This window comes from Cucurbita maxima, unplaced genomic scaffold (assembly GCF_002738345.1).
Source record: "Cucurbita maxima cultivar Rimu unplaced genomic scaffold, Cmax_1.0 Cma_Scf00006, whole genome shotgun sequence".
NCBI lineage: Eukaryota > Viridiplantae > Streptophyta > Magnoliopsida > Cucurbitales > Cucurbitaceae > Cucurbita > Cucurbita maxima.
The window spans coordinates 2,953,042-2,972,526 of record NW_019272022.1 but is presented as its reverse complement, the minus strand read 5'-3'; the positions used below and the strand labels follow the sequence as shown (position 1 = coordinate 2,972,526).

At 38.0% G+C, this 19,485-nt stretch overlaps 5 protein-coding genes across 9 annotated transcripts in view; 1 reads left to right on the top strand and 4 right to left on the bottom strand.

Moving 5' to 3' along the window:
- LOC111481085 (probable sodium/metabolite cotransporter BASS1, chloroplastic) overlaps positions 1-15,346 on the bottom strand; it is a 23,292-nt gene extending 7,946 nt beyond the window's left edge. The window contains exons 1-7 of one of the 2 annotated variants that reach the window (XM_023126411.1): positions 14,650-15,343; positions 14,118-14,211; positions 14,008-14,041; positions 13,883-13,937; positions 13,158-13,241; positions 12,778-13,065; positions 12,295-12,640 (exon numbers count right to left, since the gene is read on the bottom strand). In XM_023126411.1, the coding sequence (XP_022982179.1) occupies positions 12,503-12,640; positions 12,778-13,065; positions 13,158-13,241; positions 13,883-13,937; positions 14,008-14,041; positions 14,118-14,211; positions 14,650-15,201 (1,245 nt within the window). In that variant the 5' untranslated portion in view covers positions 15,202-15,343 and the 3' untranslated portion in view covers positions 12,295-12,502. Of the gene's footprint in view, positions 1-12,294; positions 12,641-12,777; positions 13,066-13,157; positions 13,242-13,882; positions 13,938-14,007; positions 14,042-14,117; positions 14,212-14,649 lie in introns of those variants that run through there. The other variant, XM_023126414.1, reaches the window with a different exon arrangement.
- Positions 646-6,788, bottom strand: LOC111481082 (SH2 domain-containing protein A-like). The gene is made up of 12 exons (XM_023126409.1): positions 6,429-6,788; positions 5,665-5,862; positions 5,146-5,352; positions 4,948-5,037; positions 4,773-4,850; positions 4,503-4,667; positions 3,218-3,580; positions 2,796-3,079; positions 1,867-2,029; positions 1,429-1,778; positions 1,163-1,240; positions 646-1,059 (listed from the first exon to the last, which is right to left on the bottom strand). The coding sequence occupies exons 1-12, from the start codon at positions 6,570-6,572 to the stop codon at positions 1,041-1,043; spliced, it is 2,139 nt and encodes a 712-aa protein (XP_022982177.1). The 5' UTR covers positions 6,573-6,788; the 3' UTR covers positions 646-1,040.
- On the top strand, positions 8,083-10,167 carry LOC111481084 (putative pentatricopeptide repeat-containing protein At1g53330). Its single transcript, XM_023126410.1, has one exon. It carries the CDS (start codon positions 8,263-8,265, stop codon positions 9,640-9,642), a length of 1,380 nt encoding a protein of 459 aa, XP_022982178.1. The 5' UTR covers positions 8,083-8,262; the 3' UTR covers positions 9,643-10,167.
- On the bottom strand, positions 9,979-11,500 carry LOC111481086 (peregrin-like). The gene is made up of 2 exons (XM_023126415.1): positions 10,340-11,500; positions 9,979-10,232 (listed from the first exon to the last, which is right to left on the bottom strand). Exons 1-2 carry the CDS (start codon positions 11,306-11,308, stop codon positions 10,182-10,184), a joined length of 1,020 nt encoding a protein of 339 aa, XP_022982183.1. The 5' UTR covers positions 11,309-11,500; the 3' UTR covers positions 9,979-10,181.
- A 390-nt stretch (positions 15,347-15,736) lies between the features above and the next one.
- The window catches only part of LOC111480834 (protein FLX-like 1), an 11,185-nt gene continuing 7,436 nt past the window's right edge, over positions 15,737-19,485 (bottom strand). For all 4 annotated transcript variants that reach the window (XM_023126024.1, XM_023126028.1, XM_023126027.1 and 1 more), the window contains 2 exons: positions 18,094-18,156; positions 15,737-16,094 (listed from right to left, as the gene is read on the bottom strand). The gene's annotated coding sequence lies outside the window, so the exon portion shown is untranslated. The remainder of the gene's footprint in view (positions 16,095-18,093; positions 18,157-19,485) is intronic.

Genomic DNA, 19,485 nt, shown 5'->3' with positions numbered 1-19,485 from the left:
AAAAAAAAAAAAAAAAAAAAAAATGCTTAACCTTGAAATTGAAAATTTTAAAAATTACATTAATAAAACATTATATTATATTTTTATTTATACTATTAGATATATTATGATATTTTATATTTATTAATATAAATTATATCGAAAAATGGAAATTATCCATTAAAAAATTCTTTGAGATGTATTTTTTTAAAAAATATATATATATATTAAAAAACATGAAAAAAAAAATTGTACGAAGAATCCTGATCCCAATCTCTATAAAAATAAATGAAAAATTTCACGAACCATCCATTTTGAACCATCTTCTGTCCTTAGACTTCCACTCAAACCAAACACATTAACGGAAAAGCTAGGTTAAACAACTCAGCTAAATATAACAACTCAAACCGACCACTAGCAAATATTACATGTTTTATCCCGTTCCGTATCGCCATTAGCCTCACAGTTTTAAAACGCATTTGCTAAGGAGAGGTTCCCATATCCGTACAAGAGATACTTTGTTTCCCTCCCTCTAAACAACCTCTCGAAACAGCCTGTGATCTCACACAAAATCAAAATCACCTTATAATGCTGCTTTTAAGTGCTCTTTTCAGTGGAAGAACATGGAGTTTTCACCTAAGAAATGGTTGGTTTTGAGTCACTATCGGCAGAATCAGTTTTAACTTACATACTTTGGGATTAAAACAACCAAAAACTCACAAGAACTTGTTTGCTAATTCAACGTTTTGTTAAAGAACTACAACAAAAACAGCTGAGGCATCAAATATCCCAACATAAGACGGTAATCTGATGTACGAGCATTACCTCGAGGTGTTTCACTGATGACTCGTAGTTTATGACGAGCAATGTTCTGAATAAAAGAAGAGTATATGAATGGTTCACCTTTTAAATCTTAGTTTTCGAGTGGCTCCGACATGCCTGTAAATATTCGTTCCAAAACGACTCCGGTATGTGCAATATGTACGCAACGTAACTGGGGGATGTCTGTAGTGAAGCAAACCAAACAAATGCTGTGGATGGATACTGCCATTTTCTACGATTCAGCGACTTCGAATTGTCCTGTATGTTATAGATTTATAACACATAAACAAAGCACTCAGTTACCACAAACACAGGAAGAAAACGGGTGAAATGAGAGTCAATTGACGGTTTCGGAACTTACCTTCCCAATCGAGAGAGCTCGGGTTCTGCAAGAAGCATATCCTGAAGGCTTCTCATATTCTTCTTTCCCTCAGCAGAACTACAAGGACAATACCTTTCGAGTTAAGCACGCAGAAGGTCAATTCTGCTTCTAATTAGAGTATATTATTATAAACGTCCAACGACACGCAGGTGTTATCGACAACTTGCTAAGAACAGTCAAAATACATTCAAACAAGGTACCGTTTTGATATTCATTACATTCATGTGATATATATATCTTAGTACCTGAAAAAGTGATCAAGTGTAAGAAGTCTATGATGAAGAGCATAGTCATTGCCAACATAGGTGACAACCAAGCTACCAGCATCAGGATGAGGCCAGCTTCTCGAAGTAGGAAACCGAAGAATAAACGTCCCAGGCTCTTGAAGACCCGTCGAGCTTTGAAGTGATAATTCGGCTTCTTCTTTCGTAATGAATCCTTCAATCCATTTGGGTGATAAAGAACTCCACATTGCATTGATCCATTGTCTGGATAACGTAAAAGCTACAGGATATAACCAACACCACATTCTCTCGAAGTTCTCTCGAGCCAGATACTCGTGACAACCAGAAATTCTCCTCAGCAACTCAACGTCCTGATATTTATCATCGTTAAACGAAGAAAGTTTATTCAATCCAGAGGTGATTTCAAGGGAAAATTCTTTCAAGAGACGGGGCGAGTACCTGCTGAGTGAGAGATCTAGAGCTACAGCCAGAAATTCTCATGAATTGTTCTTCAATCTCAAAAGCAACACTCTCCCACTGAACATGATGCTTGTTTTGAGAGATTGAATTCCAAGCCTGTATTCCTTCTTCTATTAATTTTCTTGACATTAGGATTTGATGCCTGAGAGGAAATAGAATGTAAAATATTTCCTCACTAGAAGAGAATTAGAATGGTATTTAAGGCAACAGACTCGGATAAATGTACAACATGGCAAGGGAGTCGAGGGACATAAAAGTTAGTATGCATAACTAAATCGTTACAAGGTCTGTTGCAATTCAAAACTGTACTTGTAACAGCCCAAACCCAAGCTCATCGCTAGTAAATATTGTCCGTTTTGGCCCGTTACGTATCGTCGTTGGCCTCTCACGATTTTAAAACGTGTCTATTAGGGAGAGGTTTCCACACTCTTATAAAAAATGCTTTGTTTCCTTCTCCAACCGATATGGGATCTCACAATACATCCCCTTTGGAGGCTCAACATCCTCGCTGGCATACCGCCCTGTGTCTAGCTCTGATATCGTAACAGTGGGTTTGGGCAGTTACAAATGGTATCAGAGCTAGACACAGGATGATGTGCTAGCGAGGATGTTGGGCCCCTAAGGGGGATAGATTGTGAGGTCCCACATCGGTTGGAGAGGGGAACGAAACCTTCCTTATAAGGGTGTGGAAACCTCTCCCTAACAGACACGTTTTAAAACCATGAGGTGGACAACGATACGTAACGGGCCAAAATGGACAATATTTGCTAGCAGTAGGCTTGTGCTGTTACAGTACTGATCCAACCCACATAATTTTTCATACCAAATATATTTTGGCAAACCTTGCAGGTATATGTTGCAGAAATCCCAGAAAGTACAATAACCACGCTTTGATGATTGAAGATTACCTGTGGTGTAAGCATCCAGAATATAGGGAAACATGATCGGCAAATTCCGAAACCTCTTCTTGCGATACGGATGCTGCAATCTCCTTGAGCATATGTGACCTCTCAGGTAAACCTGCTAGGCAATATTTGAAAATGTTCACATCCGATACCGGATTTCCACTGGTTGTAGTTCTATTCGGAGCCAAATGTCTGGCTTGAGTGCTTGCAGAGTCTGATGGGGATGCTCTTCTTGATCCATTATTTTTAGGTCTCTCTCTTAAATTTGTGCCAAATCCATTTTCAGCCTACGCCAACAACACTTGTTAACAATTTGACTAACAGAAGAGTATCAAAAGCATAAGAATTCCATTCACAATGATCAATCACTCATTATTTGAGTTCATGTTAGTTTGGTTCAATTTGAAGAAGTAAATGGCAAATACCTCATTGGCAGTAAAAGAATGAGAGTTGCATTCCTCGTCCGGTTGCCGTAAAGCACGATCGTCATTAGAGTTTGGTAAAACTCTATCTTGTCCCACTTTAATCCTCTTCAATAGTGGACTTGGTTTTTCTTCATCTATTGAAACATGCTCGTGTTCTGAGGTTCCGTTGTCCAAACCAGATGGCCGTGATCCATCGAGTCCATGAACAGCAGATCTTTTCCACATCAAAGTTGACGTACGAGTAGTTCGACTCCTTGAGATGCAGCGAATTGGAGAAGAGAGAGCCTCGAAGAAGGGATACCCCTCAAATTTAGGTATGCAAAATCTTATGCGGAAGAGCTTGTTATCACATTTAGAAGATAGCTGAAACCATAAAGGAGAAAGTCATAGAATGGCTACAACAGAAGCATAAAAGAACAAGGCAGGTGTAATGTAAACAAAAAATGATTGTACATGGAAGCAAGAGAGACGCATGTATAAATCAATCTAAAATGCAGACCTACATGATGCCTACCTAGCAAAATTTTCGAACATTTTTTATAAGGGTGTGAAAACCTCTCCCTAGTAGACGCGTTTTAAAAACCTTGAGGGAGAACCCGAAAGGGAAAGTCCAAAGAAGACAATATCTACGAGCGGTGGACTTGGGCTGTTACAAATGGTATCAGAGACAAACACCAGGCGATGTGTCAGCGGGGAGGATGAGCCTCGAAGGAGGTGGATACAAGACGGTGTGCCAGCAAGGATGCTGGCCCTGAAGGGGAGTGGATTGTGAGATCCCACATCAGTTGGGGAGGAGAACGAAACATTTTTTATAAGGGTGTGAAAACCTCTCCCTAGCATATGCGTTTTGAAAACCTCGAGGGGAAGCCCGAAAGGGAAAGTCCAAAAAGGACAATATCTACTAGCAGTGGGCTTGGGCTGATACAAATGGTGTCAGAGCCAGACACCGGGCGATGTGTCAGCGAGAAGGCTGAGCCTCGAAGGAGGTGGACACGAAACAGTGTGCCTGCAAGGATGCTAAGCCCCGAAAGGGGGTGGATTGGGGAGTCCCACGTCGATTGAAAAAGGGAACGAGTGTTAGCGAGGACGTTGGGCCCTGCAGAGGGGTGGGATTGTGAGATCCCACATCGATTGGAGAGGAGAACGAAAAATTCTTTATAAGGGTGTGAAAACTTCTCCCTAGCAAACACGTTTTAAAAACCTTGAAGGGAAGCCCGAAAGGGAAAACCCGAAGATTGCTACGAATGAAAATTAGACATTGAAGAAGTTCAAAAGTCATTTCTACCTGAGATATTTTTAGCTTAAAAGATGCACGCCCATTCAAGAGTTTACTTGGTCTATCACTGGAAGCAAATTCAACACCATCATAGCTTGCCAAAAGGGGAGCTTCTTCATCACTTGACTTCTCCACAGCTTCCCCACTTTCAGCATAGATGAGGGAGGCAACAACCTGTCGAATAATGAGTAACGACTTCCAAAGTGAGCATCAAGAGGTTAACCAAACCGAACTGACGACTAGATAGACGATATTAAAATGAAAACTGTTGGCACGAACCTCGAGTTCCTTAAGAACAGGCTGGCCAGAGGAATCTAACAGCATAACTTCCAACGAGAAATTTCGACGACAAGATGGCTGTGGTTTGCAAGGAAGAAACAAATAATAGTCATAAAAACAGGTCGAAAAATGTCAATACGACAGCCAGAAGCAGGGTAACAGAAAGCTTCCTAACCTTGCCACCAACTATATTCCATATGCCATCGCTGCCCTCTTCAATCTCCGTGGTGGAGGAGTTGTCGATAAATAATTTAACGGGTAGGTCCTGGAATTATAGCAGCATACATCAGTAGGGAAATACTTTCTTAGTTTTGCCAAGAAATTCAGTTAGTTCATTTTAAATTCAACATCAGGAAAGACGGTCCAATAGCACCTCGACATAATAATCCTTGATCGATGATACCGAATGCAGAACTTTTGCATTATGAACATAGCCTTGCAGGCTGTCATCTTCACCATTGTTGACCAAAGCAATCCTACCCGAACCCCTTGGAATGGCATCTTCACCGAGTGAAGATGACATAGGCCTTTCTCCAACCATTTTCCCATTAATATGCAGTCTGACAAAATCGGTGGAGACCTGAAAATGAAAACTCAGAAAACTAGTAACTCGAATGTAGCTAACACGTCACTAATGGGGAGAAATGCAACCAACCATAACCACGAGCAGTGTAGTTAAGTAGTCGTTATGAATCTTTAATTTCAATATGCATACTCATAGCTCGTGTCAAATTAACGTCAAACGAAAAGTTCCACAAAACCTCTCTTTACAGCACTCCATTACTTATCTTTTCCGATCTTTAATTTGATATTCAGATAACACAGTTCGAAGAAAAAAAACGTTAGGGTGCGAAACTAGTCAAGTTATCGAGCTGAGAACACTGCAATGTACCTCACATCCAATATGAACCCATTTTTCCATGGGAAAATCAATGTCTAGATATTCATGTGGAACTTCATTCCCAGAAGACGAACTACCAGCACCCGAATGTTCATCGGGTTTGTGTAAGGCGGGCAAAGGCATAATCTTAATTCGATTCCTTTCACTTAGAACCAGAAAAGAACTCATGCCTGATGAATCTAACTGTACCTGAAGCAACGCATCCAAAACAAAGTAAGAACGATAAAATGGTACTCAACAGGCTAGAAATTCAAACTAAGAATGTAAGTTCATCTTAAAATATGCATCATTCATTGAAAAAATCAATGCACATAACAAAACAATCTATTTCTAGATCAAGAACATCAAATTTTACAATGAAATCACTAAACAATAGTAACCACTGCATTTGAATCAAGTCATAGTTCAATTATCCATACAGATTTCTTTGTAATGATATTTTCAAACTTCCAAATTAGAACTTACTTTCTAAATCGTTACCCACATCAATTTGGAAGAGTTTTTCATGTTCGAAGAATAGTCTTCACAAAAGAACTTGACACTCAAAAGCAGAAAAGTCTGTGGCAAAATCATATGGGTATCAAAGATTTGATCAGATGAACAACAAGCACAGAGCAGCCAAGCCACCAACAAGGGGTGTTCCAAGACACCCAAAAAATCATAGACAAAGAAGAACAGATGATAATGGATACAAGATCAAGGAAGAACATTAAAAAAAAAAAATCCGTAACAAAAACAAGATAGGCGAAGTTAACCTCAAGGATTGAAACAGGGAATGTGGAAGAATTCATAAGATAAACCCAAAAACAGATATTAAAAAACCCATCATCTCCATCGATTTCGAGCCTCAGATTCTTGAGCAGCGAGTATTCCTCGCTTTCATTCACTTCGCAGTCCATGATTCTTACCCTTTGAACACACGAACTCAAAAGGGCTCCGTTCTTTCACCAAAAATAACCCATCAAACCCAAAAATCCACCCCCACTCTTCGACCCTTTTCTTCTCTCGAATCAACAATTTCACTCGCACAAAGAACGGTTTCTTCCTTTCCCAGGTTCGAAAAAGGGGAACGCAGCTTCCTTCTGACGGCTGTTAACGGTTGGTGTAGTGTTCCGATGGCGCTAGGAAATAAGTTTTGATCTGGTGCTTGAATTCCCACTGTATGGAGCTTCAATTGAACGGTTGCGATTTGCAGTTAGTGATTTAGTCTTTGATCTTATGGCGTGGAAGAAAACGATTGGAGAAACTAATAGACTGGTAATTGAACAAAATCTTAAAATTTTATGGAAGTTATTAATCTTGTAATCCCTCCCGAACTTCCCCAAAGGTAAAAAACGAATCTTTTCAACCTTTTAAAGGTCGGGAGTATTTTATCTCTAACTATGCTTGCTCGTATTGACAAATTTTGAACAGGGTATGTTTAATATTAACAAGTATGAAGCATACTCAACTTTCATGTAAAACGATACTGAAGTTGAACTAATACATGAGTGTTTCGATAAACTTATAGGTACTCACAAATCTTGCCAGACAACTATTCAACTTTCAATACCTTAATTAGGTAGGTTATCATCGTGTTTTTGTCAATATGTCGGATGACACGAGAACGCTCGATCGTGATCATGAAGCGTGATGTATAATGAACTTTAACTACTATTAAATGAATATCATATTTTCGAGTAGGAGTATGAACATTTATCAATCTACTCGAAAACAGATAAATATAATGGATACTAACTATTTCACCTTAAATATAAATCTTTTTAAATTCTAAATTTCATATACAAATAAAAGGTTTTTCTTATACAATATTAATTTTTTTGGTAATATATATATATATATAAATAAATAGAAAGTTTTCTTAATTCTCCTTTTTTTTATTTATTTTAAATAACCTATTTGGTAATTTTGTTTAATTGCTTGTTTTTTGTTTAATTTTTTAAAATAAAAAAATAAACAAAACTATTTTTGGTAACTGGTTCGTCTGTTTGTTCTTTCTCTTCATAAAAAAAAAAAAAAACAGTTTTTGTTTGATACTCATTTATTATTTTTACTTTTTCATATTTTAAATTAAAAATATGGAAAATTATATAAAACTAAAATTTTAAAATAAAAATTTTTTATATTATTTTTTATTTTAGATATTTATTATACATTTTAAAAAGTATAAAAAAAATGATAAATTAAGGTTTTGTTATTTCTAAATTTCCATGTAATTTTGAAAATTATTAAAAAATAAAATTTGTTTTTTCGTAGCGTGATTTAATTGATTAAAATATTATATTTGAATTTTATTCTCAATTTATAGTATTTTCTTTTATCTCTGTTTCTCAAGAACAAATGAAGACGAGATTGTGATTTTTAATTGATATATATATATATATATTGGGAGATGAATTTGATAGAAAGCCGCCAAAACCATCGGCTACCGTCGTTCGTTTCGTTTGGATCCTGCAATGGCTCCGTGCCTTTCCCGGTCTCTCTCAATTCTTCACATTCCGCCATTGTTACATGAATTTCTCTTGGTTCTCAGTTGATGAACAATAAATCGAGGCACATTTCTGGGCAAAGAAAGCCAACAGCATCCAAATGAAGACCCACAAATTGATTTCACCCTTTCGTCTGTGTTCCCTTCTTCGTCTCCAAAAGGATCCTAAACTCGCTTTTCAACTCTTCCTGAACCCTAATCCCAACTCTACAAAACCCCCCAAACCCTTCCGTTACTCTTTACTTTCCTATGATCTCATTATCACCAAGCTCGGGCGTGCCAAGATGTTCGATGAAATGGAAGAAATTCTCCATCAGCTCAAGCAGGAGACTCGATTTTCTCCTCACGAGATTATCTTCTGTAATGTCATTTCGTTCTATGGTCGAGCCCGCCTCCTTGACCGCGCCTTTCAAGTGTTTGATAAAATTCCATCCTATGGTTGCAAGCGGACGGTGAAATCAGCGAATTCGTTGTTGGATGCATTGTTGAAGTGCAGGGAGTTTGAGAGAATGGCGGAAGTTTTTGTGGGCATTGGTAACTATGGCTCCCCTGATGCTTGTACTTTTAACATTTTGATTCATGCTGCTTGTTTGTGTGGGGATTTGGATGATGCATGGGAGGTGTTTGATGAAATGCCAAAGAGAGGTGTGAAGCCGAATGTGGTCACTTTTGGAACTTTGATTTATGGACTTTCTCTGAATTCTAAGTTGGATGAAGCATTAAGGTTGAAAGAGGATATGGTGAGAGTCTACAGGATTTTGCCGAATGCGTCGATATATGCTACATTGATCAAAGGGTTCTGTGGGATTGGAGATTTGAATTTGGCTTTCAAGCTAAAAGAGGAGATGGTGACTAACAAGGTAAAATTGGACTCGGCAATTTATTCTACTTTCATCAGTGCGCTCTTCAAACATGGTAGGAAAGAAGAAGTTCCTGAGATTTTAGCGGAAATGGGAGAGAACGGGTGCAAACCCGACACGGTCACCTACAATACCATGATCAATGGGCAATGTAAAGAGAACGATCTTGAATCTGCATATAGAGTTTTGGATGAGATGGTGAAGAAGGGGTGTAAGCCAGATGTAATCAGTTTCAATACAATCATGGAGAGATTATGCAAGGAGGGGAAATGGGATAAGGCTATGGACTTGCTTGCAGATATGCCAAGACGAGGTTGCTCTCCTGATGTGGTATCATACAGGACTCTTTTTGATGGGCTGTGTGAAATGATGCAGTTACAGGAAGCAACTTCGATACTGGACGAGATGATCTTCAAGGGCTACGTGCCTCGTTCCGAGAGCATAAACAAACTCATTGACAGGTTGTGCCAGGAATCCAACATGGAGCTGTTGTGGATGGTTGCAAACAGTCTAGGAAGAGGAAATGTCATGAATGTAGATATATGGGCAAGAGTTGTGGCATTTGTTTGCAAGGAGAAGCCATCAGAAGCCTCAAAGTTAGTTGATTTATTGATTAGTTAACAAGATCGCTATGTCAGGGGATGATTTTAAACTGAACTATCTATCTCCTTAGTCTGGGCATCTTAAAGACAAGACGACATTGATTTACAACACACTCATGCAGTTGGAACTCAGAGATCGAGAGCGATGACCCTCAACAAGAACTAGGAGATTGAGTCTTGCCTGGTTGTAGTATAGCAACCAAGATCTACATTGATAACAAGTCACATCATGAGAGATCGAAGCATATTGACACTCGATTTCACTTTATAAGAGAACATGTAAAGACAAAAGAAGTGAAATTGCATCATTAAAGTCGGATGCCTTTCAACATCTGAGGAAGAAGGTTAGTGTCCAAAAATTCATTTATTTTATTAGTTTTACTCCAACTACTCGGTAATTCCTTGTCCTATAATTACACTACTGATGTAAGGATAGGTATCCCATGAGCAAAGTAATTACAAGACTAGTTTGTTACTACAAAGATCAAAACATAAACTGAAATCATTGATCCTAAATTTAGTGGCCAAAGCTGATTTTTGCTGATTTCCCAGTAGTTATCACTTACTTTCATCTCTGGCCACAATCTTGAACTTCCCTGTTAGTTGTTGCTGCAACCAGAAGACATGAACAACATTCAAACCCACAAACCAAATTGCAAACTAAATGACCCAAATTTAGATTTAGCTCAGGGGAGAAAGAAAGAATAATAGTTTACCTTCTTCCACAAATCAGTGTGGCTTTTGCAGAACCCAGCTACAATAGCACCAGATCTCCTTCCTTCTTGGTACTCAATGCAAAGATCCTCCTTCAAACCACAAGTAACATGAAAACCCAAACTGCATTTAGCCTCTGAGCAATCAATGGCACAACCGTTAGAGGTTTTGCAGATATAGCATTGAGATTTCCATCTCCTTTTGAGAATCTTTGAGCAATCAATCCCTTCTCTGCCATCTGGGTCTTCGAAGAACACTTCAGGAACAAAGAGGCCACAAACAATATGAGCCCATCGGCCATCGTTTGTTGGCTTCATTGCCCCTCCTTTGAGAGGACAAAGACAGCACGAAAATGGTGTTTCAGAAGCTTTCTTCTCCGTCTTGGAAGACGATGAAGCTAAGCATTGGGTACAGAACCAATCACCTTCTGGTACATTCTTCACCAGAGGATTGCCGTAGCACGAAGCATGTACCATCAAATCACATCCATCACAGAACACGATTGGATCGGAAGGGTCTCCATCCGTGCTTTGACAAATCGCACAGAGGATTCCGTCCTCTTCATCCTCATCTTCTTCTTCTTGGACAGCTTCAATCTCTTGATGCTCACTCTCAACATCAGAGCTTTCCTTCTTCTCTTTTTCCTCTCTCTCTGATTTTGTTTCTGAAATCGATATTTCTTCCGGAGGAGGCTTGTATTCAACATTGAGATCCAGAGATTCAGGGGCGAAATCAGGATGAAACGCCCAGACTCTTTTCTTCGTCGGCAAGCAGTAAGGAGAAGTGGAAATGGCGATTGCGTTGGGTAATGTAGCGTCGGGGATGAAGATCGATGAATCACGAGACTCCTTTCGCTTCTTCGCAGGGAGGGAACAAGAATGGAGAGATTGGTCCTCTTCTTGCTGCTTTCGTTCTAGTTCTTGAAGGATTCTGAGCCTTTTGAGAGGAGGTAAGGCATGGAGGGAATCCATTTTGGGTCTGCAAGTTCGACTGATAGCTTGAGAATCGAATGGGATTGGAAGTTTGGGGAAGGATTCGCATTTTAGTATAAGAATTAGGGTTGAGAAGTTTCGAATTCAGAGTTCCCGCGAACTGAAAAAAGACGAAGATTCGTGAAATTTTGATTCGGGAAAATGGAGATTGAATCCGGCGGGGACAGCGAAAAATGTTCGTCGTTCAAATTTTCCTTTTGAATTTTGTTTTGGTTAAAGATTCCATTTTTAGGTTAACGCCCAGTGTCCCGCCCTTTTCTCAAATAATACTTATTATATATTTTTATTACTTTATAAATATATATTATTTTTAATATTGATAAATCCCAACATAATTCTTAAAAATAAACAACAAAGCATAGTAAAAATTTTGCCATACTATAATAATACTAGAATTTTTATCGATACCTGGATTATATAAAATTGGTGGTTGGATTACAAGTTCGGTATTTTAACTTTTTCAAAATGTGTATAGAGATTGAATTGAATTAAGTTTCGTTGGAAAGGGTTGATGACCTAAACAATCCAAATAAAGTTTTTTTTTTTTTTTTTGTTCGAATAAATGGAAAGATATGGTAAGGAGTCAAATATTTAAATATTTACCTTATAATGAAATATCAAATATAATATATATAATAAACTATAATTTATACGTCAATTAACAATTTTTACGATAAAAACATGAACACTTATCATTTTAGTAATATATGGAGTATAACACCAATATACTAAGATATCAATTAGTTTTCAATTAAGATAAAATATACATATTCTTTCATTGAGATTTCGAGAATATTAGATACCAGTCATGAGGATTTTAGACTTCTCCCATGAATTGAACTAATACTGTGTTATATTTGCATCTGCTATTACTTTAGTTCATTTAATCTGAAATTAATTCAACAAAAGATAAAAAACCAAAGCATTTTATGTTTAAAAAAGATCTATTTTTAATAGCAAACATGTAAGACTAAAAAAGTTGCAATGTTTTTATTCATTCCATAACAAACTTATAAACTTAATAAGAGTTGGATCATGGAAAGATAGCAAATACCCTCTAAAGAATTGGCAGAAATTAAGAAATTGCCCTGGAGAGCTCTTCCAATGTCTAAATTTTACTGAATCAGAAAGATTGAATACCTGGCGCATAAATATAGAAGGCATCACCTAAATCTAATCTTTGCTTTGTCTCCAAATCCCAGCAAGAACGCTACCAAAGATTGAGTGACAAACACTGGAAACAGCACAGGGCACTGCCGTCAGAGGGTTTCCAAAGTGCTGGGTAGCAAGAACAACACCTAGCACCGAGTTCTGTGACATAAATCGACTCATTAGAACCATCTCCAGCCACCAATGGCGAAACCGATGAGTTACGAGGTAAAATACTCGGGATTAGACTTGCCAAAGAGTGAAGCTAAGATATGATATAGGTAAATGAAATGATTTACCTGCATTCCAACTTCAATGGAGATTGTCCGAGAAGACGAAATGTCGATACTGAGCATTCTTGCAAGCACGTAACCAAAGAAGAATCCCGACATGTGAAGAAGAGATGCAGCCAGCAGAACTTGCATTCCAGACGTGAGAATAGCAGAAGAGCTCTGAGCAATTGCATTTCCACATAAAACAGCTACAGTACCAACAGCAATAGGGGGCATCAATGGAGAGACGAATCGAACCAAGCCATGGAAATACTGGTTTAAAAATGCACCAGCTAGTACAGGAAGAAGCACAATCTGTGATGGAAAGAGAAGTTCATAATGTAGTTATTACATGAAAAAAAAAAAATAAAAATATGGGTATCTCGATCAAATGCTAGAAAGGCCACCTGTAGTGTGGATCTTAATAACCCAGCTGCATCCACAGCAACAAATTGACCAGCAAGTTTAGCAGTGAGAAATGGGGTCATGATCTGTAAAACATTGAAATCATAACTTACTCTACAAAATCTATGAAACTATCTGTCTGCTTAAATTCCTTAAAGGTTGAACTCAGAAGAAACTAGAAGAAGAACAGATGCTAGATCATAAATTTATAGTTGTATTAGGTAATGCGTTTCTTATGTTCATGTAAGAAATTTGCAGTATATCTAAGGGAGATCGTTTGCTTGCATTTCTACAAACGGAGATATTAGGATCTGTTTTAATTATAAAAGAACTATATAGAAATGACGGCAACTCTTGCTCTAACTCGAACTTGAACGCAACGCAGCTTGTATCATTCTGAATTTAGAAACAAAACGCCCAAATGAAGAAGCAAAAGCATTATGTAGATTAGCTAACCACAGCTGCCACAGTGCTCATCGCTGTCATCAGCACTGTGGCAACTATTATGTTCATGTAAGAAATTTGCAGTGTATCTAAGGGAGCTCGTTTGCTTGCATTTCTACAAAAAGAGATATTAGGATATGTTTTAATTCTAAAAGAACTATATAAAAATGAAGACAGCTCTTGCTCTAACTCGAACTTGAACACAACGCAGCTTGTATCGATATGAATTTAGAAACAAAATGCCTAAACGAAAACAGCAAAAGAACTATGTAGGTTAGCTAACCACGGCTGCCACGGTGCTCATAGCTGTCATCAGCACAGAAAGAGCAACATTTCCCCTGAAAAGGCAACAAAATTTTTCTTAAACCAAATGAGGAAGTTAAACGATCGAAAATTAAATTAGAATACCGTGCAATGTAGGTGACAATATTGCTTGCTGTTCCTGAAACCAAAGATGGATCAAACTATTAAAACAGGGATAATGAGAAAGATTATTGACACTACCAACAGATGCATACCACCAGGACAGCAGCCAACCAATATTAAACCAGCTGCATAGTAAGATGGCAGATTTAACAGCTTGCTGACAACATAGCCTGATATTGGCATCACCTGCAACAGGAGCCATGAAAATCTATCTTGAAGAGTTTCGTTCATCGAACTACTAAAGAAACTGAAATTGAAATCCCCATGCCCTCACTATTCTTAGTAACTGTTTCCTTCAATACAGAGGAGAGAGAGGAACTGAAGTGCATGACTACCAACTCAGAAAGGTTGTTTGAATGATAATGAAACGCTCTTTAACTCACAGTGAATATAATTCAAAGTCATAGAAAGCAATTCCATAAAAGAGATAACCAACCATTGGTTCATGTAGCTTAAAGTAGAAAATCTTCATCGCTCAGATAATTTAACATCGAAGGCATTGCCAACTTCGGAAATTATTAGTTTATATAACTAATACACGAGATGTTCCAAGAGATGGACGAAATCAGTAATTTTCAAATTCATTCAAACAACAGTATAATCACAGAAAATCAACGAACTAACCGAATACTGTAGCAAGAATCCTGAAATCAATTCCTTAGGCATAGCGAGAGCACCACGAAGATCATCGAGAGTCAATGTCATGCCCATACCAAGCATTGTAACGGTAAGACCAAGAACAGTCCATCTCGGTTGAACCCAATCGTAGTAAGCCGGCCTAAGCAGCCCTAGTAAACACCCTAACGCCACCCAAACAGGAAACGCAGTGGACAAAGCTTCACCGATCAATTCTATCCACTGCATCAAACTCCGCTCGCTCTGGACGCCATTGGTGTCCGATGAAGATCCACACTGAAGAGGAGGAACCAACAATCCAACATCAATCCGTTTCGTTTTGGAGCACAGAAGCGGATTCCGATTCCAAACCGAAATTCGTTCGTTGAAAATCTGTAGCGAAGCATTGCGGTGAAACGTAGCCGCAGAAGCAGAGGAAAAACGGTTGTTGGAAGTAGAAGAAGTGAGAAGTGAAGTGCGCGGGCTGAAGCTGGAAAGGGAACGTGGAGGTGGTTGAATATGGGGACGAAGAACGCAAGTATCTAATGGAAGAGACCGCATTCTGTCCTCTCTGAGGTGACGAACAATCGGAATGAAGAAGAGAAGGCAGCAATGAAGTAGAGGTCTGTAATTCCGGCGCCGGTGGAGCAGCAGTGAGCGTCGATCTTGAACCGCGCCAAAAGCATAGTGAGTTGGTTAATATAATATAGAGTGGTGGTGGAGTCCAGTCTCACGTGAAACAGACATTTAATATTCAGAAAAATATTTCATTTCTCTTCATTATTTAGAATAAAATAATAACAATTTTTTAAAAAAATGTTCAAAAATCTTTATTTTTTTTTTATAAAGAAAATAGTTTAAGTTTGGATTTTTAAAAAGAGAAATAAAACAAAAAGACTACTCAAGAAGTGAAATGAAAAATTCGCGAATTATAGGTTTAAAGCCTGGGAGAATAAAAAAATCGAAGAAGATGATCTATGACGTGTAAATAACTGATTTCCATCCGAGCAAAGAGCAGAATACAAGGAGATGAAAAACGATCTATAAGGTATCAATAACCAATTTCCGTTCACATACTAACGGTAAGAACGAATTAACTTTATACCTAAATTTCATAAAGTACATTAGAAACTATAAGCTAGAAATTCTGCCTCCAGTGAACTTTCAAATTGGTGTTGAATTCAGGCAACTTCAGAAGCCTACCATTTTCACAAACGAAGGGAATTCTGTCAAACAGCAACGACAGGGCCAACGCATGTTCCATTGGTACTATACCAAAAATCCATCTCCTTTCATGTCCATCATGTAAATGAGCAGCTGTTAACATACAGGGCACTAAAACATTACTGGTAACTCTGCTTCCTATGATGGAATCAATTGTTAATTGTTCAAGCTGCCAACTGCGAGCTGCAGCGATTTCAGATCGAAGAACTTGGAATTCAGCTTCCGCCGACCTATATACAAAACGAAATGTCGACAACAGTTTAACAGTCTATGCCCAGTAAGCTATATAACAAAACTTGTTTCGAGACAAACGTTCCCTAAGGAAGTGAAGTTTGGGACTGTTAAAGATTAATAATAAGTAATTATTCAGAATGATCACTCAAATGAATGGTTGTCTTCGAATTCAATTAATCGACACAGATTTAAAGCGCGAAAGCTTGAACGGATGACTGTCCAAGTTCCATAAAACCACCAGATTTGATGTCCTTGATAAAAGAAGTTCATCCTTTTCGCTCGCACAAATATTCATCACACAAGAACTCTATTAAACTCTTCCAATTTCAACTCAAAATGCGCCACCCTTCTCCATTCCTCCCAACTAAGCCATAAAAATGGGCAACCTTTCCCTCTCTTGTTCAACAACATGAGCAAAGGGTTGGGGACAGAAGACTGGACAGCCTTCCTCTCTTGAAGAGCCTTTATCCAGCAATGAAGCCACTCCGACCGTTACCATTTCTAACCAAGCCACTACAGGGAGCTCCATGACAAACGCCACAAGGCAGAAGCTCCTCTTTTCTACAATCCAGACTGTTCTTTCATGATCTCTGCCAGCAAGAAAAATAATTCTTGTTCTACAAAAGTACAACCAACAATGGCCTCTCATCTCTATGCCGCTTTCATTCTTCATCCCTGTCCTCGAACAACCTTGCAAGCTTTTCCAATATGAAACTATAGTATAGGAAATTGGTGGCAGCACACTGCCAAAACAGTGTAAGCTTCTTCCGTTGATTTCTCAACTTCGGTACTTCCTGTTCCTCCCAATAGAAAGCTGATAAGTTTCTAAAATTGTCTCTACTAACCCTTGGGAGGAGCAATATCCCATGACTTTCAATTTTGAAGGCCCTTCCTGGATCAAGAGATCGAAGAGTTATCCCTCCTCCTCAATCCTTTCAATTTTCACTTCAGTTGGTTTCTCTTTCTCCAGGTCAAAGATCATAGTCTATTGATTGTTCAAATAGACTACACCTCCAGACTCCTCACTGCACCACTTTTTTCCTCGTCTATGTGGAAGTCCAACCAACAAAGATTCCGTTTTTTTTCTTGGATTAAGGCCTAGGGAACGATTAACACTTTAGATGTTTTATCCACTCCAGTTCTTATCCCGAACTGGTGTATTTTGTATGGCTGCAGTGAGAGGCAAAGGATCTTCATCATGCTTTGTTTTTCTAATCAAGGACCGAGTTTTCATTGGTAAAAAAACATAAAAGAAAGCAAGCGCATAAAAAAGAGAGCCCACAAAGGAGATAGGCAAACTAAACAAAAGGCCTCCAATCCAGTAAAATCAAGCTTAATGGACAATTACATCAAAACTTAGCCACCGAACCCAAAGAGAAACATAAAATTCTAACCAATGACCAAACATCACATAGGGATCTTTTATGCCTCTAAAAATTTTATTGTTTCTTTCTCACTAAAGCCCCCCACAGCACACACACCCTTCCTTTCAACAAGAACTTTCCTTTCTCACGAAACTGAGGATGGAGAAGAAACTCATCAATCATCTCTCTACTACCCCTCACGCAGACAAGTCGAAACCATACTCCTCTACGAACCAGCTCCAAACAGAACAAGCAACATCACAAATTGGAGAATATGATCAAGATTCTCATAGGCCCTCGATCATCCTAATCATGCTTCGTTAGTGTGTCCTTCCATTCTCTTCTTAAATTTTGAGTCATTCAAGGTAAAACTGGGTGCCATTAACTGTAAGTTTTTGAGCTCCCCATTTTCGTGTTTGGTCTTATTAGTCGGCCTTAGGAACTATTTGACTTCCCATCAGAGATTGAGATAGTAATATTAATAAAATAATAAAATGATTTAAAAAAGTAACGGCAATAAAGTTGCATTTTTCATGGCATATTATATAAAAATGTATATATTTAAAAAGAAACGAAAGATGCAAAGAACCAGATAGGAAACAATTGAAGAAAGCTTAAATAGATGCACCACCTTAATACAATCTGAAACTAGTTCATAGCCATAAATGAAGCAGATCACCGAGGGCCTACAAACCTGCAAATGAAACATGAAAGTGCAAATTTAAATTAGAGAACATTAGAAGAGACAGACAAAGGGAAATCATACCAAACATCATTATAGACCTTCCAATAAAATTGAACATAAAATTACCGAAGTGCTAAAACATACTAATAAACTTAGATGAGATGAATGCTGATAATTCACAATGTCGTTGAGACTGCTTCTCTAATAAGTTAAAAGCTACTAGTTTCCTTTTTAAGATAATATAGATTGTGTTGATGGGAAAAAGATGGAAAAGTGGTGGTAGAATGGCAATGAAGCTCCCCATCAGTATTTCAGCCACAATAAACACAAACCTACAGGCAATATCTTTTGCTATAACATTCATAAATGTGATCATATTGCAGAGGACTACATAATATGTTGAAAAAAATATTTAATTCAAAAAACACCATCAGCCTTTCAACAAAAGGGTGATAGAAATAGCAGCTTCAAATATCTCTAACTACAAAGCTGGGGGGGGAAATTGTATTAATAGCCCAAAGAGAACAATGCAGAAACTGCGTTTGAAATTCTCAGCAAGTTCCCAAGATGGTAGAAGGTTGTAAAGGATGCCAAGTAAGCACCATCTTTATGCTTCCTAACCAATAATAAGACACTTCTTCCACCTTGAAGCTGCTATAATCTGAAACTTAAGGTTGGCCTAAGAAGAACCATATAACTAGGATACTCCTACTTCAACCATTCCAATTATACAACTAGTTGGTCACTTGCATGACATATAAATAAAATTTTCATTTCCATAAACCATTCTACATATTCTAGCAACAACGTTGTTCAGGATAGGAATAGAGTTCTCACTAAACTTAAACATCTCATGTCTAGTCAAATTATAATCAATATTGAAATCATTTCATGTAAACTCATCTGAAACTATTGTACATAAGACCCCAAATAAACCTACAATCTCACAAGCGATTAACAGGGAGATGGAAAGAGAGAAGAAAGATGCACATAGCATTCCTCAATCACGGGTATGGAGATTCTACCAAAGGCGGCAAAGCGAGAGTGCCACCAGGCAACAGATTTGGACAACGAAAACAGACCTATAGATGTCTACAAGGGCAAGGAAAAGGGAAGAGACTGGGATAACAGGTGATCACTTTTTTTCAGAGAAAAAAGATAAACACTTACTTGACTGAAAGTCATCATGTGGCTCCATTGTTGAACTGTCTTGGCAATGACCAGCCATTTCACGCAATAAATTAGCTTCTCTCACTCCTTTGCTGTAATTCTCTAGGGCAGATGAGAAACATAAAGAGTTCCTTACATTTCTGTTTTTTTTTTTTTTTTTTTTTTTGG